Source organism: Prionailurus viverrinus, chromosome E2 (assembly GCF_022837055.1).
Source record: "Prionailurus viverrinus isolate Anna chromosome E2, UM_Priviv_1.0, whole genome shotgun sequence".
Lineage (NCBI taxonomy): Eukaryota > Metazoa > Chordata > Mammalia > Carnivora > Felidae > Prionailurus > Prionailurus viverrinus.
In genome coordinates, this window is record NC_062575.1 from 50,487,730 (window position 1) to 50,515,203 (window position 27,474).

Genomic DNA, 27,474 nt, shown 5'->3' on the forward strand with positions numbered 1-27,474 from the left:
TATGAGACAGTGGTCAGCATTTTTTCCCTGTAGAGATATCCAACTGACTGAGAACTGTGTATTAGGGAGACCTCTTTACCCTCTCTGTTGTAGTGTTTTCTTTATACACATCAAGGTATAATGTCTGTTTCAATATAGATTTTGATGTCTATTCACTCATTCATCTAGAGCAAACTCCAGACTTATATTGTAGATTTTTAAGAAGATTTAGTGTATACTAATATAAATAAGTCCTCTGTTTTATTCTTAGACTCTTCTTAGCTCTTTTCTAATGTTTCTAATCATCTTATCATTTTCTAGGGGAAAATGCTGATATTGTTATTGGAGTTTGGTTGATACTATAGGTCATTTTGGTGAGTATTGAGATCTTTGTAATACTGAGTCTTGAAGCCATGAATATCATTATTTATTTTTTAAGAGTTTTCCTTAGAGAACATAAAAGTGAATCCCCATATAATAAGATGCACATACATAGACTCCAAAACATTTAAAGGACCTACATATGAAAGACCGGTCTAGAAATTTATTTTAAGCAGGAAGAAATAGATACTTTTGCCTTAGGAGTGTCAAAGGACAGAGGTTAAGAAGAAATTTAGTAGTTATCTCACAATTAATGACTTCTATTCAATGAGGGACACAATAGACAAAATTTAAAAACACATGCCCACTTAGGAAAGAATGTTTGTAATTTCTAAAACTGACAAGGTATCAATAATCAGAATGTGCAATGAAAATGAGGAAAGAAAAAGGTAGCATCCACAAGAGAAAAGGGGCCAAGGGTATAAGTAGGCATTTACAAATGAGGCTCCTGAGCATTTGAAAAAATTATCACTTACTAGAAACTAGAGAAATTTAATTAAAACTGTGTGATACTACTATACATTTAATAGTATCATAGTTATACTGCCGGTAGTAACAACTGGCAAAAGTTAGGGTGACAAGTCTTCCAAATGGAGGTAAAGAGATAGTTACACAAAAAGACAGCTCTTGTTAATGTGGACTGGTGTAATGATTCAATCTGGCTGATACTAAATTTAAGTATACATGTATGCTATGAAGTAATTTCCCTCTTGGATATGTCTTCCCAAGAAATTCTCACATAGGTCCGTAAGTGAACATGTGTGTTCATTTCATTGTTTCTGGCAGTAGGAATGGGAAGAGTAGATGGATGAAATGTTGGGAAAAAATGTAGAGGCAAACCAAGAAACAGACTCTTAACTATACAGAACAAACTGATGGTTGCCAGAGGGGAGGTGTGTGTGGGATGGGTTAAATAGGTGATGGGAGGGGCACCTGCCTGGTTCAGTCAGTAGAGCAATACAACTCTTGATCTCAGGGTTGTTGAGTTCACTCCCCATGTTGGGTGTGAAGCCTACTTAAAAAAAAAAAATCTTAAATGAATAGGATAGGATAGAATAGAATAGAGTAGAATAGAATTAAGGAGTGCACTTACTGTGATAGTACCAGGTATTGCTAAATTATATACCCAAAACTAATATTACACTGTATGTTAACTACTCGGATTTAAATACAAACTTTAAAAAAATGTGGGTGCAGAAAATGGAGTTCTATAAACTAGATAAAATGGGTGGATAAATCTTAAAAACATACACCTGAGTGGATAATATAAACACCAGGATAAATTTTATGACACAGTATCACTTATATAAAGTAAAAACACATGTGCACAAACTGCATCATACTACATTCCAGATTTCAATTGACTTGTACATTGGGAAGAATTTCTGTGTCTGCTCTGTGTGCCATGTTGCATTAAGCCAGGCACGGTTCTTAGAGGATGATTTCCCAGAATTTGGAACACAAAAACATTAAAAAAAGACACAAGAATACTGTAATTATTATCCCACTGACTTCTGGGTTTCAATGTTGTTGAAGCAATGAACCAAATCCAAAATACTGCAAGTGTAGGGAAAATAATGTGATTTTCCATGAATTCAGTCACATACTTAAAAAAAAAAAAAAAAAGAAGAGTGCACGACTATAGAACTATTTAATAGTGATAACCAATACATTCAAATGTATGGATCGTTTTTTTTAATATCTGGATTCAAAAAAATTTAGTTTAGGCATATTTCACACAATAGTAAAAATTTTTTTTAACCGGGGCTTGAATATAAATTGTTATTAAACAAAGATTTTTCCTTTTCCTTTTTTCTTTTAAGTTTATGTAAGTAATCTCTACACTCAACCTTGGGCTTAAACTCATGATCCTGATATCAAGACTTGCATGCTTTTCTGACTGAGCCAGCCAGGTGCCCCCTAATTTTATTTTTCTTAAACATAATTGCACAATATCTTTAGGCTTTAAAAATGTTCTTATCAGGGGTACTTGTTGGTTCAGGCAGTGGAGCATGTGACCCTTGATCTCCTGGTGGTGAGTTCAAGCCCCACATGGGGGGTGGAGCCTACTTAAAAAACATGTTCTTAACCAGTAAGAGATGGATACTAATATATTTATAGGTGAAAGTACCTCTCTGGAATTTGCTTTAAAATAGTCAAGCAAAAATAAAAATTGAGAACGTGTTAGAGGAAATAAGTGACCCTGGCCAGTTCAAGAAGGAATGAAAAATAAAGAGAAGGTATACAAATTGGAAAGGAAGAAATAAAATGGTTGTTACTTACAATTAACATGATTTTTTAAGTTTACCTATTTTGAGAGAGAGAGAGTGAGCAAGCAGGAGAGGGGGCAGAGAGAGAGGGAGGGAGAGAGAATCCCAAGCAGGCTCCATGCTGTCATTGCAGAGCCCAACTCGGTCCTCAGTCTCAGGAACCTTGAGATTATGACCTGAGCGAAAACCAAGAGTCAGTCCCTTAACCGGCTGAGCCACCCAGGCACCCCACTTAAATTAACATGATTAAGTGTATAGAAAGTCCAGATGAATGTGGTGTTAACACTGAAATGTATCGATGAGTTTGGCAAGTGAAGTTTCTGTCATTTCATCAGGTATTACATATATACATATACATATACACATATACATCTATATATTTCACAGAAATATATGTACATATATATACAGATATATTACATATATACGTATATATACATATATATTACATATATATATATATACATATATATATATAGTTGTTGTTGTGAGAGAAAGTAGTACAAGCAGGGGAGAAGGGCAGAGGAAGAGAGAGAATCTTAAGCAGGTTTCACACTCAGCTCAGAGCTGATGCCAGGCCTGATTCCATGACCCTGGGATCATGATCTGAGCCAAAATCAAGAGTTGGACGCTCAACAGACTGAGCCACCCAGACACCTCTACAAATATATTTTTATAAAGGTGTTTACAGTATCATCATAGTATCTCATGATGTTCTCTTTAATTTCTGATACTTGCTATTTTTCATATATGTCTTTTTTAAAAACCATTCTCACCATACTTTTATCAATTTCATTGCTTTCCCCACGGGGTGATCTTTTGACCTTCTGTGGAAGGCGGGATCCACTTAATTTTGTTGGTAGTTCACTCATCTGGTCTTATTTCCTTCTATCTGCTTTCTTTGGTTTTGTTATTCGTTAATTAAATTTCTGAGATTAGTCTTTTTCCGGAGGGATTTTCAGCTTCTCCTCTATTTTAATACATGCATTTAAGGCTCAACATTTTCCCCCATGTGTGTATCTGTTAAAATCTCCAGTTCCAACTGAGTTTGAATCTTTCTCTGTCATCGTTCAATTTTCGCTTTATAAAATACAAACTGAAGTTATTACTTTCTGGTACCTTGAAACTTTTATCATTACGAAAAGTGGCCCTATGCCAAGTAATGTTTTCCCCCCTTAAAGTTCACTTGGCCTAATACTGATATGACAAATTTTATAATGATAGGAATAATTTGAGGCTTAGGATGATGACCGACATCTTCCCGTACAAAGGATTTCCACTCGCTTCTGCAAGGGTCAGAAGATGCCAACAATTCACTTTCATGCAGTTTCAAGGACTGAGCTGATTTAACGTTTGCCAATGAAGGCCCAGTTTCCTTTTGCTCCTATTCCTATGGTGGAGCTCTTTGGGATTTACTAGGAAGCATCTGTGGTAGAAAAAAAAAAAAAAAAAAAAAAAGGATTTACGTGCTTTAGTCCCTTGAGCATCTCGAAAGTGCTACTTAGCTTCTCGGCTTTTCGTGAACAGAATCTACACTCTTGTAAGTGCTGAGATGACGTGCTAAAATGGCAAGGCAACTGCAGGAGACCCTTTCGGGAATCCCTGGAAGTGAAATAGAATAGTCAAGCACTTCCGTATCAGGGGCGTGGCTTTGTCTGTTTTCCGCTACGACCTTAGGCGAAGGGTAGTCTGGAGAGCCTTGTTGTCACCGTAGCCGCAGCGCGACGCAGGTTGGCCCCTGCGGTCCAGACCTCTCCGTATAGTCTCGCACTCCGCAGCGACTGTAAGCCCCGGCTGTAAACGTTTTCCCCTGCGGCATTCTGGGAAGTGTAGTCCAGGAGCTCCGAGTAGTCGCAGGTACTTCCATTCAACACGGTGGTGCTGGTGAATTCTGGGAAGTGTAGTCCAGGAGCTCCGGTGATCGCAGGCGCTTCCGCCCCAGGAGGACGCCGTAGCAGCCATCTTTTCTCTGATTGTAGGGTTTCAGGTCCGCTGTTCACGACCCGTTCAAACTTCCCCGGAACGCACCCGGGGCCAGCAGCCACCAGCCTTTCATTGGGAGAGAAAGAGGAGCAGTGACTAAAAACGGAGGTTAGATGGCCGGGGGGGGGGGGGGGGGGTGATTTGCGTTCTCCTGGGCGGAGCTTCTTCGCGTTGGGGAAGTGCCCGGGATGGGGCGGGTTCTGGTTGTGCTTCTCCGGGTTAGAGGGTGTCCCGGGCTCTCTGCACCTGTGTCCTGGCTCCCCGCCTACGACCTACCCCTCTTCATGCGGTATCGCATTGGGTGAGTTACTTAATCCCTCTATGCCTTGGTTTGCTGTTTTGTAAAAGGGGAGTAAAAGTAATACCTTCCTAATACAGTGCCGTGGGGAGAAAACCAAGATAGTACAAGCAAAAGATTTAAAACTACCTGGCGGGAGTGTTGTGGTTATTAATACTACTGTAATTATCCGAGAAGCGCCTGTTTCTCAGACTCTGCGAGCCCAGGATGCTGAATTGTCCTGGACTCCTGACCTTTTTTTGGAAGGAGAGGGTTGCTTCTAGTTGATACCGGGGAATGTGATTTATTGGGAATGGAAAGAATACTGGTATTTCACAACCTCCTTTCCTTCCCCAGCCCTGACTTCTCAACAAGCACTGCAGGGAGGAGGCAACAGAGCCCCACGTGAGTAGGACTTGCCATTCTTCTACCAAGATAGTCACGTAAACTGGAGAAAGTGTGGGACACGCTCTTGGGCATCGGTGATGATTACAACTGAGCCTTCATTGCAGAGTTCCGTTCTAAAAGCTTTACACAGATGAACACATTCCCCCTCACACAATGCTCATTGAAGTACTGCTGTTTTTCCTACTTAAAAAAAAATTTTTTTTAAATATTTTTAATTTACTTTTGAGAGAGACAGAGCAGGAGCAGGAAGAGGGGCAGAGAGAGAGGGAAACACAGAATCCGAAGCAGGCTCCAGGCTCTGAGCTGTCAGCACAGAGCCCGACACGGGGCTGGAACCCACGAACCTTGGGCATCATGACCTGAACCAAAGTCAAATGCTTCACGGACCTACGTGCCCCCATGTTTTTCCTACTTTAAAGATGAGGAGAGACTGAGGTGGAGAACATAGCCCATTTGTCCATGGGCATCCAGGTAGTAGGAGGCGGAGCGGGACATTCTGAAGCCATCACCTGAGTTCATGAATCTCTTTGATATATTCTCCTTGAGCATAAGGGACTGGCTAGAATCATTGTGAAAACATTTTGGGACTTGACTGCAGGGACCTTGAGAGCAAGGTTTAGGGTATTCTAAGAATTTCTTATATTTTTTTAAACCGTTTTTTAAGTGTATTTATTTTGAGAGTGCGTGCGTGCAGGTGGGGGAGGGGGAGAGGGAGAGAGAATCCCAAGCAGGCTCCCTGCTATCAGCACCGAGCCCTGCTTAGGGCTTGATCCCACAAACCATGAGATCATGACCTGAGCTGAAACCCAAGAATCTGATGCTTAACCTACTGAGGCACCTCGGTGTCCGAAATCTCTAAAGTAGATTTTTGGTCTGTGTCATTTGTTTTAAATAATATACATATTTTTTAATTTTTAAAAGTTCACATATCTGAGAGAGAGAGCAAGCACAAGTGGGGGAGGGGCAGAGAGAGAGAGAGAGAGAGAGAGAGAGAGAGAGAGAGAGAGAGAAATTCCCAAGCAAGCTCTGCACCGTCAGCACAGAGCCTGTTGTGGAGCTCGAACTCACGAGCTGTGAGATCATGACCTGAGCCAAAGTCAAACACTTAACCAACTGAGCCATCCAGTCGCCCCTAAATAATACTTATATCATAGAAGTAACCTAATCATTATGGAAAATACAAAAATGCATATAAATACAAATGTTAACTACCCATAACCTTGGAATGTAACAGTAACAACAACAACATTTTAGCCTGTCTGGTTGCTCTATGTATATTTGTGTTTAGTGGAGGTTGCTTTCTTTGGTCCAGGTGGGATACTGCAGTGCTCCTGAAACTGTGGCCCACAGAGCAGTGGCCTTGGCATCACTTGGGTAGAAATGCTCATCCTTGAGCCCCTTCTGAGACCTTTTATTTAAACTTTCTGCCCATGGGGCCCAGGAATCTGCATTCCAGCAAGATTCTGGGGAGATTCCTGTGCACGTGAAAATTCCAGAAGCTCAGGAAAAGGCTCTTGTCTGGAAGCTGAGACCTGGAAAATGGACCTTGCTGGAGGTCACAGATAAAACTGAGCTGGGTACACCATAGCCCCGTCAGTCCAGTGGTTTCTCCCCCCACCCCCCGACTCATTCTTGTCAGCTGTCATGTCTGCTTGCAGTGTATTGACTTGAGCAGAAGGCAGCTGGCAAGTGTAGAGTCAAACTGGAGGGAATTGGAGGATGTGTGTAATTGGGGAGTGAATTTGTTGCCATCTTTTGTAATAGAGAAATTCTTCCGGAAGTTTGAAGATCAGCTAGTAGTTACTGTTAACATAAGATATTTTTGCTATAGTCACCTTTATCAGAACTACTGCTATTATTACTATTCTTTTTTTTTTTTTAATGTTTGTTTTTGAGAGACAGAGCGTGAGTGGGGGAGGGGCAGGGAGAGAGGGAGACACAGAGAGAGAGAGAGAGAAAATCCCAAGCAGGTTCTGCACCATCAGCACAGAGCCCGACGCAGGGCTCGAACTCACGAACTGTGAGATCATGACCTGAGCCGAAGTCAGACGCTTAACCGACTGAGTCACCCAGGAGCCCCATTACTGTTCTTATAGCTATGACTATTTCCTATTTTCTTTCATCTTTTTTTTAAAATATATTTTTTAAATGTTTATTTATTTTTGAGAGAGAGAGAGAGAGAGAGAGGGAATCCCAAGCAGGCTTCACACTGCCAGTGCAGACAGAGCCCGATGTGGGACTTGAACTCAGGGACCGCAAGATCATGACCTGAGCTGAAATCAAGAGTTGGACACTTAACCAACTACGCCACCCAGGCACCCCTCACTTTTTCTTTCTATGTACCTTCAAACTTCTAGAAAAGTTGCAAAAATAGCATAACGAAGTCTCATATCTTCATCGGATTCATCAGTTACTAACTTATATTTTGCCTATTTGCTCTGTCAGTGAGTGTCAGCCCCAAACCACCAGGGACGTCTCTGTAATCAAAGCACTAGGTTGGTTTCAGCTTGTGGAAGCAAGGAAGCCCACACACCCAGGGTGTCTTGGTAAGAGGCTATTAAGTGGGGCTGCTTACAGGGTTTTTGCCTTGTGTTAACTGAGTTGGGGAGTTTTAAGCAGTGAGAGTTTCCTGCTGTCAGGAAGCAGAAGCAATTTGATGACTGAATGTTGTAATAATTTTTGTCTAGTAGATGGGAGAAACAAAATGAGACTGCAGTTGTCACTATTAATAAACTAGTCACTCATGTTAGCTGGGGGTGGGCTACAACAAAGAATGTCTTTGTGTCTGTGCTACAAAGTGTCTCATCCTTTTTAAAAAAATTTGTTTTTAAAAGGTTTATTTAGGGGCGCCTGGGTGGCGCAGTCGGTTAAGCGTCCGACATCAGCCAGGTCACGATCTCGCGGTCCGTGAGTTCGAGCCCCGCGTCAGGCTCTGGGCTGATGGCTCGGAGCCTGGAGCCTGTTTCCGATTCTGTGTCTCCCTCTCTCTCTGCCCCTCCCCCGTTCATGCTCTGTCTCTCTCTGTCCCAAAAATAAATAAAAAAATGTTGAAAAAAAAAAAAAAGGGTTTATTTATTTTTGAGAGTGAGAGAGAGAGCACGAGCAGGGGAGGGGCAGAGGAATCAAAGGATCTGAAGCAGGCTCCAGGCTCCGAGCTGTCAGCACAGAGCCTAACGCAGGGTTTGAACTCCTGGACCGTGAGATCATGACCTGAGCCAAAGTTGGACGCTTAACTGACTGAGCCACCCAGGCGTCCTGTGTCTTGTCCTCTTCCTGTTCATCATGATGACTGAGTGGCCCTGTCAGATTCTCACTGATCGGTGGCAAACACCAAGCTCTAGCTGTTTGCTGCTGTTAGCTTTCAAGGCCTCCCCCTTTTTTTTTTTCTCTTTCACAGCTTTATCATACTTGTATACTATGTTTTTTTGCTGAACCATTTGAGAGTGAGCTATAGACTGATCAATATGGAATTAATTGGGGCGCCTGGGTGGCGCAGTCGGTTAAACGTCCGACTTCAGCCAGGTCACGATCTCGCGGTCCGTGAGTTCGAGCCCCGCGTCGGGCTCTGGGCTGATGGCTCAGAGCCTGGAACCTGTTTCCGATTCTGTGTCTCCCTCTCTCTCTGCCCCTCACCCGTTCATGCTCTGTATCTCTCTGTCCCAAAAATAAATAAACGTTGAAAAAAAAATTTAAAAAAAAAATATGGAATTAATTATGATAATGTACTGTTATCTAATCCACAGTACAAATTTCAGTTTTTTTCAGTTTTTCCAAGAAAGTCTTTGAGAGCAGTTTCCTTTTTCTAGTTCAGGGTTCAGTCCTGTGATATGCGTTGAACTTAGTTTTTGTTTTATTAGTCTTTATTCTAGAATGATTCTGGGGTGCCTGGCTTGCTCAGTCTGTAGAACATGCAACTCCAGATTTTGGAGTTAGGAGTTTGAGCCCCTTGTTGGATATAAAGATTACTTAAAACTTGGGGCGCCTTGGGTGGCTCGGTCAGTTGAGTGTCGGACTTCGGCTCAGGTCATGATCTCTTGGTTTGTGGGTTCATGCCCCATGTCAGGCTCTGTACTGACAGCTCAGAGCCTGTAGCTTGCTTCAGATTCTGTGTCTCCCTCTCTCTCTTCTCCTCCCCTGCTCACATGCTGTCTCTCTCTCAAAAATAAACATTAAAAAAAAAATTTTTAAAAACCTTGGGGCACCTGGATGGCTAGTTGGGTAAGCGTCTGACTTCAAGTCAGGTCATGATGTCACAGTCCATGAGTTCAAACCCCGCGTCGGGCTCTGTGCTGACAGCTTGGAGCCTGGAGCCTGCTTCGGATTTTCTCTTTGCCTGTGTCTCTGCTTCCCCCCTGCCCCATTAAACATTAAAATAAACATTAAACATTAAACGTTTGAAAAAATTTTTTAAAGGTTACCTAAAACAAAAAGATGGAATAATTCCTCAGACTTCATTTATGTAATTTAGATGATGGTATTCTTGAAGAATATTGGCAAATTATTTTGTAGAATGTCCCTCTTTTTTGGTTTATCTGATATTTGTTTATGATTTGATTCAGGCTGTACGTTAGCAACAGGGATGTTACAGAAGTCAGTGGTAAGGCCACCTTCTTGGGAGGCACCTGTCAGTTTGTTGGTTTGACCCAACTGCTGGTGTCAAATTTGTTTTCTTAGGTAAGGTGTCTGCCAGGTTCCTGTTTTCCCTTTTGCAGTTAATATTTTATTTATTTATTCCCAAACTTGCACCATTTTTTGGCATCCATTGATGATTTTCTAACTATCTTTCTTTCATTCTACTTTTTTTACCTTGCCTTCTGCCAGAGGGGGAACTTTTTCTTCCTACCTATTTCTTATACATTCCTTTATTTGTAACAGTATGGTTACAACTCAGATGTCTGTCTTTTTTATTTAAATTAGGTCAGGACTGTCAACCTATTTTCTGTTGTAGAAGCTTGGGTTTTATTAGTTTTCTTTATCTCCATGCATACTTGTCAAAAGTGCACTTCCTGCTTAAAAAGAAACTTCACTTGGGGTGCCTGGGTGGTTCAGTGGGTTAAGCATCTGACTTCGGCTCAGGTCACGATCTCACGATCCGTGAGATCCAGCCCTGCTTCAGGCTGTGTCCTGACAGCTCGGAGCCCGGAGGCTGTTTTGGATTCTGTGTCTCCCTCTCTCTCTGCCCAGACTCTCTCTCTCTCTTTCAAAAATAAATAATAAACATTAAGAAAAAAAGAAAGAAACTTCACTTATTTTTGTAACTTTTATAAAAAGTTGGCCATGTCTCTCTAAATATTGTCGTTGAGGTTTCAGATTATTAGGAAGACAAACGGAGATGTGGAGCAGTTAATAAGACTCTCGCCCGACAGAGTGACAACCTTTGATCTCTGTGTATTTTAACAATATTCTCTCGGTAGAGAGAATCTAAACTATAGAGTCTTATTCTGCAGAATGTGTCCCTGCATTTGCAAAGAAATAAGGAACTGGCAGGCCTCTGGGAGCTTTCCACCTCTTCCGTGGTCCCAGGACGTTGGTAGCATTATTCTCCCCCACTTGCACATGACAAAATCGAGGCAGAGATATGTTAATGATCTGCCCAAGATGACACTGCTACTGAATAGCCTAGCTGGGATTTCAGCCCATGCACACTGACTCCAGAGCCAACTCTTACTGGTGCGGTCTCAATTTATATCATACCCGGGATAAGAATTCCTACGGGGATTCCCTGTAGCGGAAGCTACAGGGGCACTGTGGTGGAGCCATTTTTGTGGTTGGGCAGGTGTTCCTTGAACTACTATGGAAGGGATAGAGGGCGGGTAACTGGTATACATGTCTCATTCTGCCTGTGAAGGCTCGTTCACCCGCGCCGTGCCGAGGAAGGAGTGCCCTTGCTGATTCACAGTGAGCCGTCCCCTAGGTTAGTGACGTACCTGACTGATTGCCACTGACTTCTTTCTTCTTTCTCAGTCTGTCTTCCTAGGATTCTGTTTCTCCAGAAGGAAAGGGAAAATGAGCTTGTTCAAGGTGAGTAGGGCTTGCCTTTTTTGCTGTTAAAAATGTCCTTTTAGTCCTCCAAGGCTGGACATAAGTTCTTCTCTCTTTAGTTTTTATTTGTCTTTTAAATTTGTTAAAAAAATTTTTTTTAACATTTATTTATTTTTGAGAGAGTGAGTGGGAGCTAGCGGGAGAGGGGCAGAGAGTGAGGGAGACACAGAGTCCCAAGCAGGCTCCAGGCTCTGAGCGGTCAGTACAGAGCCCGATGTGGGGCTCGAACTCACAAACCACGAGATCATGACCTGAGCCAAAATCAAAATCAAGAGTAGGACGCTTAACTGACTGAGCCACCCAGGCATCCCCATCTTCATTTTAAATATAAAGAAAAGGGGTTAGGAAAAAGGTACCTGCTTAAGTTCACACAAGAAAACCAGGGATCTGGAGGCAGAGTTGTGGTGTTCAAGTGAAGACAGGTACAGGAGGAGAGAGTGCTTCATTCAGGGACCTGGCATGCCCTTTGGATTATTTCCACACAGAATGCTACTTCTCACCTGATCCCACCTCAGTGGGACGGCAGGTGCCATCAAACAGTGCTGTGGCTAAACTGTTAAATGTTCCTGGGGTAATTGGCAACGTTAGTTAAAAAGTAAAACCTTTTTAGTATAGGATACAGCGATTCAAATTCTAGGGAGTTTGCTCTTTATAGTGTTCACTGAGAGGGCCGGGTGAATAGACAAGCTTTCCTTTCCATAGCAACACTTTTTTTTTTTTTTTTTTTAAGGTTCTGTATTTATTTTGAGAGAGCGTGAGTGGGCTAGGGGCAGAGAGAGAGGGAGAATCCCAAGCAGGTTCCACATTGTCCGTGCAGAGCCTGATGCAGGACTCGAACCCAAAACACCGTGAGTGAGCTGAAATCAAGTCGGATGCGTAACCGACTGAGCCGCCCAGGTGCCCCTCATAGCAGCACTTGTGACAAGGCTGCAGGAAATCCGCATGTGGCACTGGTTGGGTAGGAGCGGCGCTGGGAAACCTACACATTGCTCAGGGGCCAGAGCAACTTCCCCCCCCATCCTTCCCACCTCTCGCAGTGGACATCGGGTGTAAGATGGAGGTTGTGTGTGTTTGTCGTAGGAGGCAGTGACGTTCAGGGATGTGGCAGTGGCCTTCACGGAGGAGGAGCTGGGACTGCTGGACTCTGCCCAGAGGAAGCTGTACCAGGATGTGATGTTAGAAAACTTCAGGAACCTGGTCTCCGTGGGTGAGGACAGCCCCCCTCTGGAGTATCTTTGTGACCTTTGGGGGCTCTTGAGATGGTTCTCTGAGTTTGGGGATTGAACTTTTCCATTTCCTACGGGACACAGGATGTCTCTGGTCTTTGTGAACGGGACCTTTCAGGTCTTTTTTATTTGGGTTTGGTAAAGAACTATAAATGGACTATGTATGCTGCTACGCTTTACCTATTCGATTTCAGATTTCACTCCTATCCCATTAATGCATTGTAAAACTGGTTTATTGAGGTCTGTGAGCAACTTTGAATGAAATAAATAAGGTAGAGGATATCAGCTTCTGAGGACGCACTGCAGCAAAAACTGGCTGAGTGCAGGAGTGTGTGAGGGCCAGTGGGAGGGATTTAGTGAACACGGACATTGGTCAGAAATAGAGCATTCAAACGTTGTTTCAACAGTACATATCTTTAGGTATGTATTTGGGTCATGAAATAAATGCTATGTACTTAGCTTTTGGGTCATGATTTAAAACAGGTTGGAAAAACACAACTTTCGATACCTCGAATCTGCAGTTGGAACTCAAAAAGTTTCCAGTAAATTTTAGCCCTCGTGTGTTCGTTCTTTGTTTTTAATTTTTTTTTAACGTTTATTTATTTTTGAGAGAGAGAGAGACAGAGCAAGAGTGGGGGGAGGGCAGAGAGAGACACACACAGAATCTGAAGCAGGCTCCAGGCTGTCAGCGCTGAGCCCGATGCGGGGCCTGAACTCATGAACTGTGAGATCATGACCTGAGCCGAAGTTGGCCGTTTAACTGACTGAGCCACCCAGGCGCCCCTCTCGTGTGTTCGTTCTAACTCGTGACTTTGCGTGTTCTCAGGACACCAATCCTTGAAACAAGATAAATGGCGTATAGAAAGAGAAGAGAAGCTTTGGTCGATGAAGACCGCAGCCCAGATGGAGAGAAATGTGGGTAAGAACCAAGCACGTGTGAGTTCTCAGTTTCCTGACCATCCTTGTTGTTTCTTGCCACCCCTGTGCTGTTGCCCGTGTCCAAGTTGCCACAGCTCTTTCCTGGATTGTGTGACTCCTCCTACAGTCTGTTCTTCGAGTAGCAGCCAGAGTGATCCTTTGTAACTTCAGGCCAGGTCAGGCTAGTCTTCTGTTCAGAATTCTTTTACGGCTTCATTCACGTAGAATGAGAACCACTGACAACAGCCTCCGGAACGTCCTCTGTGGCCTGCCGTTCATCCCCCACTTTCCGAATACATCCGTCCTCCCTCTTGCCCCATCTTTTCTGCCTACAGCGTCCTCTCTGCCGTTCCCCAGAACCGCAGAGGAAGCTTCTGTCTCAGAGCCCTTCACTCGTTCTTCTCTCTGCCTGGAATACTTTTCCACCTCCGATCCTTCAGGCCCCTTCTCTCCTTCTTTTGGGTCACTCAGTTTTAATATCATGTTGGGCTCTGACCGCCCTGTTGAAGATGCCTTCCCCTTTCTCCTCTCTGTGCCCTGCTTTATTCTGTGTCTGAGCCCTGGTCCTCATCTCACATATATTTTTGTTCATTGCTTATTACCTTTCTCTCCTCACTGGAGTGTAATTTTTTAAAGTGGGGGGATTTTTCTGTTTCTTGTTCACTATCCTTAGTGCTTAGAACAGTCCTGGTACATGGCAGGGGATCTGTAAATATTTGTTGAATAAATGAGTGAGTTCCCTTAGAGGGAAACCTGCCTTCAGTGGAGATAGCTGATAGGTGGTGAACAGATCCACGTGAATAGGGGATATTGCAAACCAGTTTTTGTCTTTAAATGAATTCCTGACCTAATTCCGATGTTTCTGGTGTCCCTGGTATACGTGCGTGTGCATGTGTGTGTGTGCCTTTCTGTACAAATTGACCCGCACCAACTTGTACAGAAACCTGTACAGAACCTGCAGCACTGTCATTATAACCAAACTGAATAACATTCTTTCCCTGTGACTTTCCATTAGTAGCAGAGCATATTCATTTGGGGAGGAATTGTTTTTTTAATTGTGGATTCTTCTGTCCAGTTAGGCAGCTCCTCCATAGAAGGGAAAATACTCAGTTTCCGTGTCTCTTGTATCAGAGAATGAAAGGTCTCAGAAAATAGCAAGCTTGTGAGTTAGCCTTTCCCTTGAAAGATTTGCCCAACTGCATCCCATTTGCTGCTTCCAAAATCCACAGGTATAATAAGAAGTGGATCTTAACGTTGTTACCTCAGACGTTGTGTTTGTGTATGTATTTAAATGTATGACTTTTGAAGGCGTTTCGTATAATGACACCTTTATTGCTTGCGATGATTCTCTAATCGTTTCTGATCTGTTTCTTCTAAATATTGTAAGCTATGGAATTGATTTCCCAGCTCACTAAGAAACCGTTCTTCACTTTGAAAATTATTCTTTTTTTTTTTTTTTTTAATTTTTTTTTCAACGTTTATTTATTTTTGGGAGAGAGAGAGACAGAGCATGAACGGGCGAGGGGCAGAGAGAGAGGGAGACACAGAATCGGAAACAGGCTCCAGGCTCTGAGCCATCAGCCCAGAGCCTGACGCGGGGCTCGAACTCACAGACCGCGAGATCGTGACCTGGCTGAAGTCGGACGCTTAACCGACTGCGCCACCCAGGCGCCCCTGAAAATTATTCTTGTTGAAGACCAATGGATCTATATCCAGAATTTTTCCACGCTGTCTTCAAAGAGTCGGCATTCGTCCCTGGGCTCTAAATTTGATTCTTACTTGGCAGGGTAGTATGGGGAGGGTGATTAGGGTATATTTAGAGAGATAGTACAGGGGCGCCTGGGTGGCTCAGTGAGTTAGGTGTCCGACTTCGGCTCAGGTCATCCATGATCTCACGCCTGGTGAGTTTGAGCCCTGCGTTGGGCTCTGTTTTGACAGCTTGGAGCCTGGAGCCTGCTTCGGATTCTATGTCTCCCCCTCTCTCTGCTCCTCCCCTGCTCATGCGCGTGCACTCTCCCTCTCTCTCTCTCTCTCTCTCTCTCAAAAAATAAAAACATTAAAAAAAATTTTAGATAATACAAAAGTCTCAGAAGGATCTAGTGCATAAGTCTTCATGCTTTTCTTTCTTTAGCACCTTTGATTTTCTCCTCAGTACCCCCTTGGTGTACTGCTGCCTCTGGTGCCGCCTTTCACTTTCTTAGTAATCTGTTTTTACCTGTCCTTTTCTTATTTCAAAAAATGTTTTATTTTTATTTTTTTTCAATTTTTATTTACTTATTTATTTAAACATTAATTTATTTTTGAGAGACAGAAAGACAGAGCATAAGCAGGGGAGGAGCAGAGAGAGGGGGAGACACAGAATCTGAAGCAGCCTCCAGTCTCTGAGCTGTCAGCACAGAGCCTGATGTGGGGCTCGAACCCACAAACCGTGAGATCATGACCTGAGCCGAAGTTGGACACTTAACCAACTGAGCCACCCAGGCGCCCCTCAAAAATTTGTTTAAATGTTTATCTTTGAAAGAGAGAAAGAGCACAAGCGGGGGGGGCGGAGAGATTGGGAGACACAGAATCCAAAGCAGGGTCTGGGCTCCGCGCTGTCTGCAGAGAGCCTGAGGTGGGGCTCGAACCCACAAACATGGAATCATGACCCGAGCCAAAGTCGGTTGCTTAACCGACTAAGCCACCCAGGCACCCCTTATTTCAATTTTTTTTTTGTTTTAATGTTTATTTGTTTTTGAAAGAGAGAAACAGAGACAAGAGTGTGAGCAGGGGAGGGGCATAGAGAGGGAGACCCAGAATCCAAAGCAGACTCCAGGCTCTGTGCTGTCAGCAAAGAGCCTGATGTGGGGCTCGAACTCAAAAACCATGAGATCATGACCTGAGCCGAAGTCGGACACTCACCCAACTGAGCCACCCAGGTGCCCCTTCTTTTCTTACTTCAAATACTTGTAAAAGTTCTTTGGCTCCTCTGTCCTGTTCACACTTAAACTGGGATTTATAATTCTAATTCTAATCATCATCATTATCATCATCATCATCTCAGACCTCAAACTGGGATTCATCTATGCATGCGCTTCTTGAGTGCCTGCTAACTGCGACGCACTGTCAAAAGCTGTCAACACTGCAACACGCTTGTCCTTACTGATCATGCATTGTGGTGGGAAAGACATGTCATTTCTGACGTGATTTAAATGGTATGTCAGATGGCAGTAATTTTGTTTCAAGTAGGTTTCATTGATGCTAAGCGGTTGGGAGTTTAATGGACTACCTCTTGGTTTCTATCAGTATATAAGCCAGAGTATTTCATACGTGGTGAAAAAGATAAGCCGGACCATCCTGAGGTTCAGTAAAGTCTTGTACTGTGTCCTAAGTGTGAAATCTTGACCCTGAACAGTGCTTTCACTTGTCCTCATGTCTGAATTCTGACCCTATAGGAGGGAACAGTCAAAGTGAGCTGAGGACTCTTCAAGACAGAGGACCACGTGAAGAGCTTTCCTGCTGGCAAATCTGGCAACACATCGCAAGTGACCTAACCAGATGGCAGAACTCCATGAGAAATAGTTCTCAGTTTCACAAGCAGGGTGATTCCCCCTGCCAGCTTGGAGCGGGACTGTCTATTCAGATTTCTGAAGATGAGAACTATATGCTAAATTGTAAAGTGGCTGGTCCCAGTGGTACTGAAAACTCAGAGTTTCCAATTCTGAGAGTCCAGGACTCTTGGAGGAAAACGTCTTTGGCCGAGTCGCAGAGTTACCAGAACAGATATCAGCAAATTTCCATGAAAAATCATCTGTGTCGGTGTAAACAAGATGTTGACGTGATCGGTTGGATTTCACATCCCCTTAATCATGGAATACACAGAAGTGACAAATCTTATTGCCACGATGATTATGAGAAAGACGGCATGAAGGTTTCAGCATTGAACCAGGATAGTGTGATTCACACAGGACAGAAACCTTACCGATGTAATGAATGTGAAAAAACCTTCAGTGACCTCTCCAGCTTTGATCTTCATAAACAGTTACACTCAAAGGTGAAGTCTCATACATGTAGTGAGTGTGGGAAAGGCTTCCGTTACAGCTCAGTTCTTCGTATTCATCAGAGAGTTCACGTGGGACAGAAAGGCTATACGTGTGGTGAGTGCGGCAAGGGATTCAGTCAGAACTCACTTCTGCAAACCCATCAGAATGTCCACACTGTAGAGAAGCCATTCAAATGTGAGGACTGTGGGAAAGCCTTTGGTCGTAGATCAGCACTTACCGTTCATTGCAAAGTCCACACAGGAGAAAAACCGTATAGTTGTGAGGAGTGTGGGAGGGCCTTCAGTCAGGCCTCTCATCTGCAGGACCATCAGAGGGTCCACACTGGGGAGAAACCATTCAGATGTGATGCGTGTGGTAAAAGCTTCAGTCGGAATTCACATCTTCAATCCCATCAGAGAGTCCATACAGGAGAGAAACCATACAAATGTGAGGAGTGTGGGAAGGGCTTCATTTGTAGCTCAAATCTATACATTCATCAGAGGGTCCACACGGGCGAAAAGCCCTACAAATGTGAGGAATGTGGTAAAGGCTTTAGTCGGCCTTCAAGTCTTCAGGCCCATCAGGGAGTCCACACTGGAGAGAAATCCTACATATGTAATGTGTGTGGTAAAGGCTTTACTCTGAGTTCAAATCTTCAAGCCCATCAGAGAGTCCATACAGGAGAAAAACCATACAAATGCAATGAGTGTGGGAAGAGCTTCAGGAGGAACTCCCATTATCAAGTTCATCTGGTAGTCCACACAGGGGAGAAACCCTACAAATGTGAGGTATGTGGGAAGGGCTTCAGTCAGGGTTCATATCTTCAAATCCATCTGAAGGCCCACAGCGTGGAGAAACCTTACAAGTGTGAGGAATGCGGGCAGGGCTTCAATCAGAGTTCCCGACTTCAGATTCACCAGCTGATCCACACCGGAGAGAAGCCACACAAATGTGAAGAGTGTGGGAAGGGATTCAGTCGTAGAGCAGATCTCAAAATCCACTGCAGAATCCACACAGGAGAGAAACCATTTAATTGTGAGGAGTGTGGGAAGGTATTCAGGCAGGCCTCAAATCTTCTGGCTCATCAGAGAGTCCACAGCGGAGAGAAACCTTTCAAGTGTGCAGAGTGCGGGAAGAGCTTTGGTCGCAGTTCACACCTGCAAGCCCATCAAAAAGTGCACACCGGAGAAAAGCCATACAAGTGTGAGGAGTGTGGGAAGGGCTTCAAGTGGAGCTTGAATCTGGACATGCATCAGAGGGTCCACACGGGAGAGAAACCCTACAAGTGTGGGGAGTGTGGGAAGCACTTCAGTCAGGCCTCAAGTCTTCAGCTGCATCAGAGCGTCCACACTGGAGAGAAACCGTACAAATGTGATGTGTGCGGCAAGGTCTTCAGTCGCTCTTCGCAGCTACAGTCTCATCAGAGAGTTCACACGGGGGAGAAACCTTACAAGTGTGAGACCTGTGGTAAGAGCTTCAGCTGGCGATCCAACCTTACCATTCATCACAGGATCCACGCCGGTGATAAATCTTACAAAAGCAATAGGAGTGGTAAGAACAGCAGAGAATCTACCCAGGAAAATAGTTGCATAAAATGATTTTTTAAAAAGAAAACCCCAGTGTCCCGTGAATTCTTCCAATCATAAAGTTCAGAAGAACTTGTTTGTTTCACTAAAGTCAGTGTTCAGCCCCAGCTTAACATATCCCAGTAGTCAGGAGGCCACGCAGCAGAGAATGCTTGTGGGTTGTATAGCGAAGTACAGTTTGAACTTTGAGCTTTATTATTAAATACTATTCAGGGGAGAGGCTTTGGAAAGTACAAGTTTTATCAGGCCTTGTACAGAAGTCTGATGGACATGCTAGAACGAATGCCCGTTAGAATGTAAGCTCCATAAATGCAGCGACTTGTTCTGGATCTGCAGAGTCTTAACATGCTGGGGACTTTGGAGGTGCTCAGTGTTTGTTAAATTAATGAATGGGGAAAATGGCTTATTTGAAAATTGTGTTGAGATCACCTCCGGAATTTCACAAAAATTTATATTCAGAAGAGGTGACCTAAAATCGGCCTTAATGAAATTAGTTCAGGGAGACAGTTGAACTGAGACCACTCAGTACTGCAGTCTGTCCTGGTAGTTTGACGTTGCCCTGTTGTGATGAGCTCCTGTCTTCTCCAGCCTCTCATCAGGTTGGGTCTTATCATTGGACCTTGAACTTAGTCTGCATAAAATCAATAGAATCCCAGACAGTTACCTTTTGTGACAGCATAGACCAAAAAATTGCTGATCTTACAATAATAAGACCTTAACACTGTCGATTATTATTTTCAAGAATATCAAAGCAGGGGTTTAAGTGTCAAAGTTCCACTAATGACACACATCTCTTAGTAAATGTTGAATTGATCATTGGTGTCTTATTCTCCATATTTCCATCCAGACTTTGACGTCATTGCCTTCTAAGGGTTTTAGCATTACTTTCATCAAAACTTCTTAGGTAGAGAGGCTATTTGAAGTTGATTACTTTTGTCAAGTTCTCTATCCCATTACTGCGTCCTCTCCCCACCCTGAGAAAGAAGGAAAGAAAAATTATTTGTTGGAATTTGAGAATTTCCTCAAACACATTGACCATTGAGGCATGACTGACTTTCACGCTTTTTCCTAGCAGTGGATTGAATAATTGCTTTTTGTTTTGAAACTGGTCAGTATTTATCAAAATGTAGAATGTGGAATCCCTTTGATCTGGAGAAGGTAGAATATGAACTTACGATTTGGAGTTTCAAATAGAAAAGGTCAGTAGCACATCAGTGCTGTTAACTAAATTTTTTTTTCTTTAACATTTATTCATTTTTTGAAAGAGCAAGAGTAGGGGAGGGGCAGAGAAAGAGGGAGACACAGAATCCGAGGCAAGCTGGAGGCCCTGAACTGACAGCACAGAGCCCGGTGCGGGGCTCGAACTCAAAAACCGCGAGATCATGACCTGAGTTGAAGCCGGATGCTTAACCGACTGAGCCACCCAGGCGCCCCATAACTGAATTTTTTAAAAGTGGAAATAAATGTTCATCAGTAGGGATTTATATAAATATGTTTTGATATACAATAACATTCATTAAAATGATGGCTAAGGCTTAAAGCCAAGACAAGAATGTAACAGTTTAAGGCAGTTTAGGGACATCAAGTACCTTAATCAAATGTGTGTGTGTCTATGAATGTGTTAATAATGCATCCAGTCATGTGAAGGGATATTTACGTTATGTAAATAGTGGCAAGGAAGATTCTCAGAGATTTTATAGTATTTAACTCAGATTTTTCGTTGAGCATCAGTTTTATAGTAAAATACTGTTATTTTACAGCAGCACAGTAAACTATGTAAAATATAATTTTAAAAATTTCTAAGAACATATCTCTTACGGTAAACTCATATCATGTGGCATGTAAGGCCAAAATTAAGGAATAGAACCCTGGAAATCAGTTGTAAAAAGAAAAAAAAAATTCTGTAGTCATTCAAAGATACAGATACATACAGTGAGTGTAACTGTATTTGTAATTAATATATTTGAAGCTTAGGCATAAATCTATGTGGCTTAGAAGATTCTAGTGTAACTCCAACAGTGGAGATTTGTACATCCCCTACTTCTTGTCAGACTTCCCTACTGGGTGAACGGAATCCCACAGTACTGGCTTGCTCTGATCAGGGTGGTAGCTGGCTCTTTCCAGACACCATGAAACAGAGAACCTTGAGCTGTGGGAGAAAAGGGATGATGAAAAACTTGTTTACAGAGTAACTGGGCAAATCTTGAAGATGGAGAACGAAAGTACATCTGTTTGGAGGTAAAATTTAACAAAGATTTCCTAAGGAAAAGATGTGCATAGGGGAACATCTAGCATGATGGAAGCAAGCTGTGTGAGGTTTGAATATCATTTCTACTTAGTCATTTTACTGATATTTAATGCTTACTTGGTTAAAGGGCTTTGCTCAGCAATGGAGATTTTATATATATATATATATATATATATATATATACACACACACACACACACACACACACACATATACACATATACATATATATACACACATGTATATATACATACATATACATATATATACACATATGCATATATATACACATATATGTATATATAATGTATATAATGTGAAAGGTTTCCAAGTTGATTTCTTGGACCACACCTTCACATGCTATGTGAATGAAGTCCATGCTACCTCAAATTGCATTAGATGTGAGAAATCCTAGGCCTTGCATATTTTGTTTTGTTTAATGGATACCAGGATAGCCTGTCATTTCAAGGTAATTTGTAGTTTAATGGGTTAAACCAAAGTTTGGCAAGGTATTGAAAGCTTTATTGGAACATAGCAATGCCCATTTATATATCATCTGTGACTTTTCTCATTGCAGTGACACTTTAGTAGTTGTGACAAACACTGGCCCATAAAACCTAAAATACTGAACTTTCTGGCCCTATACAGAAAATGCCTGTTAATCCCTGTGTTAAACCAAAGACATTTGTCTCCCATAACTGGAAAGACTACAAGTAGAACAGACCTTAAACCTGGTTCAGCCAGGATTTCAGAATGGTTTCCTTTTGATTCTTGTATCTGGCCTTCTGGTTGATCTTGTTCTTTTGGGTTGGTCCAAAGATGCTGGTAGCAGTGGGGACTACCTGTTTCTTCAGTCAGTGAAAGAGAATTTCCTTTGTAATACTGGGTAGTTCACTACTCTCTCCCAGTGTGCCTGGCTCCTCTGACCTTGACTCCCATCTACATAAAGATTAAACCTCTAGCTGTGTATCCAGTTCCATTGGCTTTTGTAGGCCATTCGGTTTCAACTCCCACTTGACACCATGGGCCCACACTCATGGCCTCTGGAGGATTTTCCTATCTTAGATTTGAACTTGGCTACATATTAATAGTTTGAGGGCTTGTTGTAAAGAGTTGGCTTGCTTGCTTTCTTGCTTGCTTTCTTCCTTCCTTCCTTCCTTCCTTCCTTCCTTCCTTCCTTCCTTCCTTCCTAACAAAAAGGAGACCCAAAGTCAAATTCAGTAACCAGCTGAATGAGAACACATCGATTCACAAACTTGTAGATTCTCTTATGGTACAGAGCATCAAAGGGAAGGACTAGAATCCTGAAAAATTGAGGAAGAAATAATATGGGTAGATTCCAACAAAACGGAGGCCTTTGATCTCTAAACTTAGGTGAGCCTCCTTTGCCATTAGAAGGAAGCCTTTTTCTCTCTTCTGATGTAGTTTTTTCTTGCCTGAAGAACCTGTTATGATCTCCCCCAAGATGGGTTCCTTGCAGGAGACTAGATCCTTAAGACTTTTCTCTACTGCCTCTCATTTTTCTAGACCTGTTAATCATAACTAAATCCTTGCAGGGAAGGGGAAAGTAGTGGGAGTGGAGGGAGCCATCAGGTATAAAGTATAACCATGAGGAGACACTATACCTTGCCAAAATATTTTTATATAATTTGTATCAATAGAAACCTGAGAAATCTATATGGTTGTGGGTCTTAAGGGTATGGGATCAGGTGGAAGTAATATAATATTGGAGTAGGGTGGATTTGTTGATACGAGTGCACTGAACATCAATTTCAGACTGTTTGAGCATCTGTGAATGCCTTCAACAGTTTGTTCAGTAAAATGACTAAAACCTGAACCTAAAGTTATCCTATATACACTAAAGTCAAAATGCTAGAACTTTATAAGTATGTTGTAAAATATGTTCTCAACCTTGACACAACTGACATTTTGGACTGGATAGCTCTTTGGTGTTGGGGGCTGTCCTGTGCATTGTAGCATCTCTGCAGCAGCATCTCTGGCCTCTATCCACTAGATGCCAGTTGCACCCCCCCCCCAACAGCTGTAACAATAAGAAATGTCTCAGGACACTGCCAAATGCCCCAGGGTGGGGGACAAAATTGTCCCCAGCTAAGAACTGCTGTAGAAGGTATACAAAGACATGGGAATGTCAGACTGCTGAAGTGAATTTGTCATGTAAGACCCGCTCAACGTAACCCTCTATGTGCCCTGGGAGGGTTTAAAGAACACTGCCTTTGCCAAAGATTTAAGAAGTTCATTGGTGAGGGGAGCATTGGCAGTCTTGGTGAGTGAGTCCATTCCCATTTCCAGAGCATCTTAAAGAACAGGCCAGGTTCCCTTGAGGAAAGCATCTGATATACTGCCAAAAGTATATACCATAAATTGTTCTAGACTTCCTCAAAGTGACTTGCAGCCATATTTATGGAAGTTTTGCATTAGATAAGTGGAAATAAGTAGAATACGGAGGGATTACTGGACAGTAGACATGACATTAATTCCTGGAACCTCAAATGCATTGTGCCCACCAGTTAGTAGTTGGGGCTTATAAACAACAAATAATAACCTAACTTTTGCTCAGGTCCATATGTGGTGGAACCCATTGTATGGTTATTTCCGAAGTTCCAGAATGCCATATTGCAATAGAAATACCCAACCACTGGCAGAATTCTCACATTGGTTCCCTCACCCATGAGACAAAGGCTATTTTGGTAAGAAAGGACAAATAAACACTGTAACTGCCTTGTATGTACCAAAATAGAAAAACAAAAGAAATGCCATATTATTCAAGGGATTCTAGAGATTAGTGCCACAGCAGTATCTTGAAAGTCATAGATAGGAGTCCTGTTATTCTATCATATCCCTCTAGTTTACTCATTAAAAAAATTTTTTTTTAATGTTTATTTTTGGGAGAGACAGAGACAGTGTGAGTCAGGGAGGGACAGAGAGGGAGACAGAGAATCCAAAGCAGGCTCCAGGCTCCGGGCTGTCAGCACAGAGCCTGATGCAAGGCTTGAGCCCACGAACTGTGAGATCATGACCTGAGCTGAAGTCGGATGCTCAACTGACTGAGCCACCCAGGCGCCCCTAATTTACTTATTTGACCTGTGAAAAAAGACAGGTGGATCTTGGGGGAATGACCTGGGATTATTGTAAATTTAATTAGGACTTGACATCACTTGTAGCGTCAGATGAGGTTTTATTGCTGGAGCACGTCAATCATCTGCTGGCACCTGATATGCAGCCATTACACCAACATGCTTTCTTTTTCTTTTTTTTCCCTATACCTGTTCCTATACCTGTTTGAATGTTAGTAAACGTTCAAAGAAGTTGAGTTTCATCTGGTAGGGGCATCAATACACTTTTATAGCTCCAGCTCAGGGCTACACCAACTTTCCAGTCTTCATAGTTTAGTTCCAAGGATTGGCCAACTACAATCCATGGGTCAAATCTGGCTGCCACTTGTTTTTTGTAAATAAAACTTTATTGAAACATAGCCATGACGACTCTATACATATTGTCCACAGTGCTTTCATGCTAAGATGGCAGAGTTGAGTAGTTGTGACAGAGATCTGTGTGGTCTGCAAAGCCTAAAATATTTACTATCTGGTTCTTGACTGAAATAATTTTGTGACCCCTGATATATATCTGATGATGTATGAAGTGTCTGACAGGTAGGGTCACTGCACAGAACTTACAGCATACATATTTAGGATTTAGGAACAAAATTAAGCCATTCTCTGCTGATAGCATTAATCCTGAGAAAGCAACTTCTGGGTTTTTCAATCCCTAATTGAAACTATCTGGCCATAAGCCAGAAAATTACCATGTGATGAAGTCATAAATTTGAGTATACCAGCAGCTATACTGGTGCTGATGTTGAAGTGATCCATATGAGGTTGGGTCTAAACAGAAGTCACAAGTAAGCTGCATGAACGAGTGACTCAGGTTTCCATAGCTCCAATTCTTGCTACTGTGAGTCCCATCTTTCAACCCATGCCTGTGGCTTCATGAGGAGGTGTCTGTGATCAGCTGAATGAGAAGGGAAATTTTTGGTGCTGTTCTCCAAAGAGACCTACCCGGGCCCCTGCTAGGAATTTGATTACACAAGACCACTTCCATCATGGAAGGGACAGCATTTTGTTTTCACTGGAGAAAAGTTGCTTTTAGATATGGAACTGCCTTTCCCGGTCCAGTGCTTCTGCCAGAAACACCATCTGTGGACCTCACAAAATGCCTTATTCTCTCTCATAATATTCCATCCACCATTGCTTGTGACCAGGCAAAGAATTTTACAAAAAGAATTGTAGCAAAATTAATGTTCACAGGATTCACTGATCTTACACGATGTTCCCCATTAACAATTCTGCTTCAGAATCTGGATGAGCTGGGCTTCTCAGAATTCCTAAACTCTGATTTCTCCTCCCACATTTGTGTAAAGTCTAATTCCTATTTTTTTAAAAATGTTTATTTCTTTTTGAGACAGAGAGAGAGGGAGACACAGAATCCGAAGCAGGCTCCAGGCTTGAGCTGTCAGCACAGAGCCCGATGTGGGGCTTGAACTTACGAAATGCGAGATCATGACCTGAGCTGAAGTCAGACGCTTAACCGACTGAGCCACCCAAGTGCCCCAAATCTAATTCCTTTTTTAAAATACACTTATCTCTAAAATCATAATGACACAACTTTTCTGATTGAACCCTGGCTGATATTGAACCCTGCAGTGTAAGTGCCTGACATTAGCCTATTGATTCCTGAGGCATCTGCTTAAAAATGTTGAGGCATCCGCTTACTCATTTTGGATAAACATATTGCCAGCTATATGGCAGTTTCTAGCAAAACAACCAGATAAGGAACTAGGCCACCCACATTCATGAACTTCCCTTTCAGAAACCCTGGGTGACCCTGTCTCTTCTCTCCCATCCTCTAATCCCACTTGTATGTTTCAAATAATTAAGTGAACTCTTGTGAAACCCCAGACACCCCACCCCTGGACCCAATTAAACGCAGAGCCCCAGGTGTCAGCTTGCTCTTTCTCTCTGATCTCACTGTGTGGTCCTTTGGCATACCATGTACCCTCCAGGACATGGGAGTTATAAATCTTACTCCTGGTTTTTTGCTGAAGTGTGTCCTGTGATCATAATAACCAATAAGGGCTGGTCCAGCCACAACATTGGCCCCAGTTGGGGAAATGTCTATGGGGCTCTATACAAGTAATACAGAGTCTGGGCCAGTACTTCAGGCATCCATAACCAAGACCATTACCACCAGTAGGCTCTAACAGACACAACAAACCATTACTGCTGCTCCTTTTCAGTTACTACCCACCCGCCTCAAGTGCACTTCCCTAACTTCTATTACTATTGACTACTTTTCCTTTTGTTTATCTTTACATAAATGGGATTACGTTGTATATATTATTTTGTGCCCCGCTTGTTTTGCTCAACATCGTGTTTGTGAGCTTGAACCATGTTGCTGTTTATAAGCAATTGTTTACGTGTTTACTGTAGAGCAGAGGTAGGCAAACTACATCCTAGGGGCCAAATCTTGCGTATATTTTGGGATGTGTGTGTAGTGTGTTTATTTTTCTGCTTGCTGGAAGTGGAATTGCATGTCATGGGTGATGCATATATTTAATTCTAGCAGACACTGCCAAACATTTTCCAAGTCACTGAACTAATGTACACTCTCACATGCAAAGTGATAGAGTTATGGTTGCTCCATATCCTTGTCAACACTTAGTAGTTTGCTTTTGGACTTGTTTAAGAATTTTATTGCCCTATTCTAAGGTAACAAACATTCTCTCTTAGGTTTTATTCTTAAGGAGTGCCTGGCTGGCTCAGTCGGTTAAGCGTCTGACTTCGTCTCAGGTCATGGTCTCGTGGTCTGTGGGTTTGAGCCCTGCTTTGGGCTCTGTTCTGACAGCTCAGAGCCTGGAGCCTGCTTTAGATTCTGTGTCTCCCTCTCTCTCTGCCCCTCCCCTGCTTGAGCTCTGTCTCTCTTGCTCTCAAAAACAAATAAACATAAATTTTTTTAAGGTTTTATTCTTAAAAGCTTCATTATTTTACTTCTCAAAATTAGATCTACAGTCCTTATGAAAGTTATATTTGTAGAGTCTGTGAAGTAGAAGTAAATAT

At 42.6% G+C, this 27,474-nt stretch overlaps 1 protein-coding gene, 1 long non-coding RNA gene and 1 other non-coding gene across 7 annotated transcripts in view; 1 reads left to right on the forward strand and 2 right to left on the reverse strand.

The window, feature by feature from the left end:
• LOC125152925 (zinc finger protein 226-like) lies at positions 1-19,978 on the forward strand. 5 transcript variants are annotated; one of them, XM_047835566.1, is made up of 7 exons: positions 1-12; positions 4,589-4,721; positions 5,248-5,295; positions 11,263-11,319; positions 12,421-12,547; positions 13,393-13,485; positions 16,919-19,978. In XM_047835566.1, exons 4-7 carry the CDS (start codon positions 11,305-11,307, stop codon positions 19,102-19,104), a joined length of 2,421 nt encoding a protein of 806 aa, XP_047691522.1. In that variant the 5' UTR covers positions 1-12; positions 4,589-4,721; positions 5,248-5,295; positions 11,263-11,304; the 3' UTR covers positions 19,105-19,978. The 5 variants fall into 5 exon arrangements, with proteins under 5 accessions (XP_047691522.1, XP_047691526.1, XP_047691523.1 ...); XM_047835567.1 differs by lacking the exon at positions 1-12 and adding an exon at positions 241-353 and having other exon boundaries at positions 4,610-4,721; XM_047835568.1 differs by lacking the exons at positions 1-12; positions 4,589-4,721 and adding an exon at positions 4,823-4,914.
• TRNAQ-UUG (transfer RNA glutamine (anticodon UUG)) lies at positions 16,091-16,174 on the reverse strand. The gene has a single exon. It is a non-coding gene; the product is annotated as a tRNA-Gln (tRNA).
• The window catches only part of LOC125152927 (uncharacterized), a 17,894-nt gene continuing 10,397 nt past the window's right edge, over positions 19,978-27,474 (reverse strand). Inside the window, exon 3 of the long non-coding RNA XR_007147361.1 lies at positions 19,978-20,066. This is a non-coding gene — a long non-coding RNA (uncharacterized LOC125152927). The remainder of the gene's footprint in view (positions 20,067-27,474) is intronic.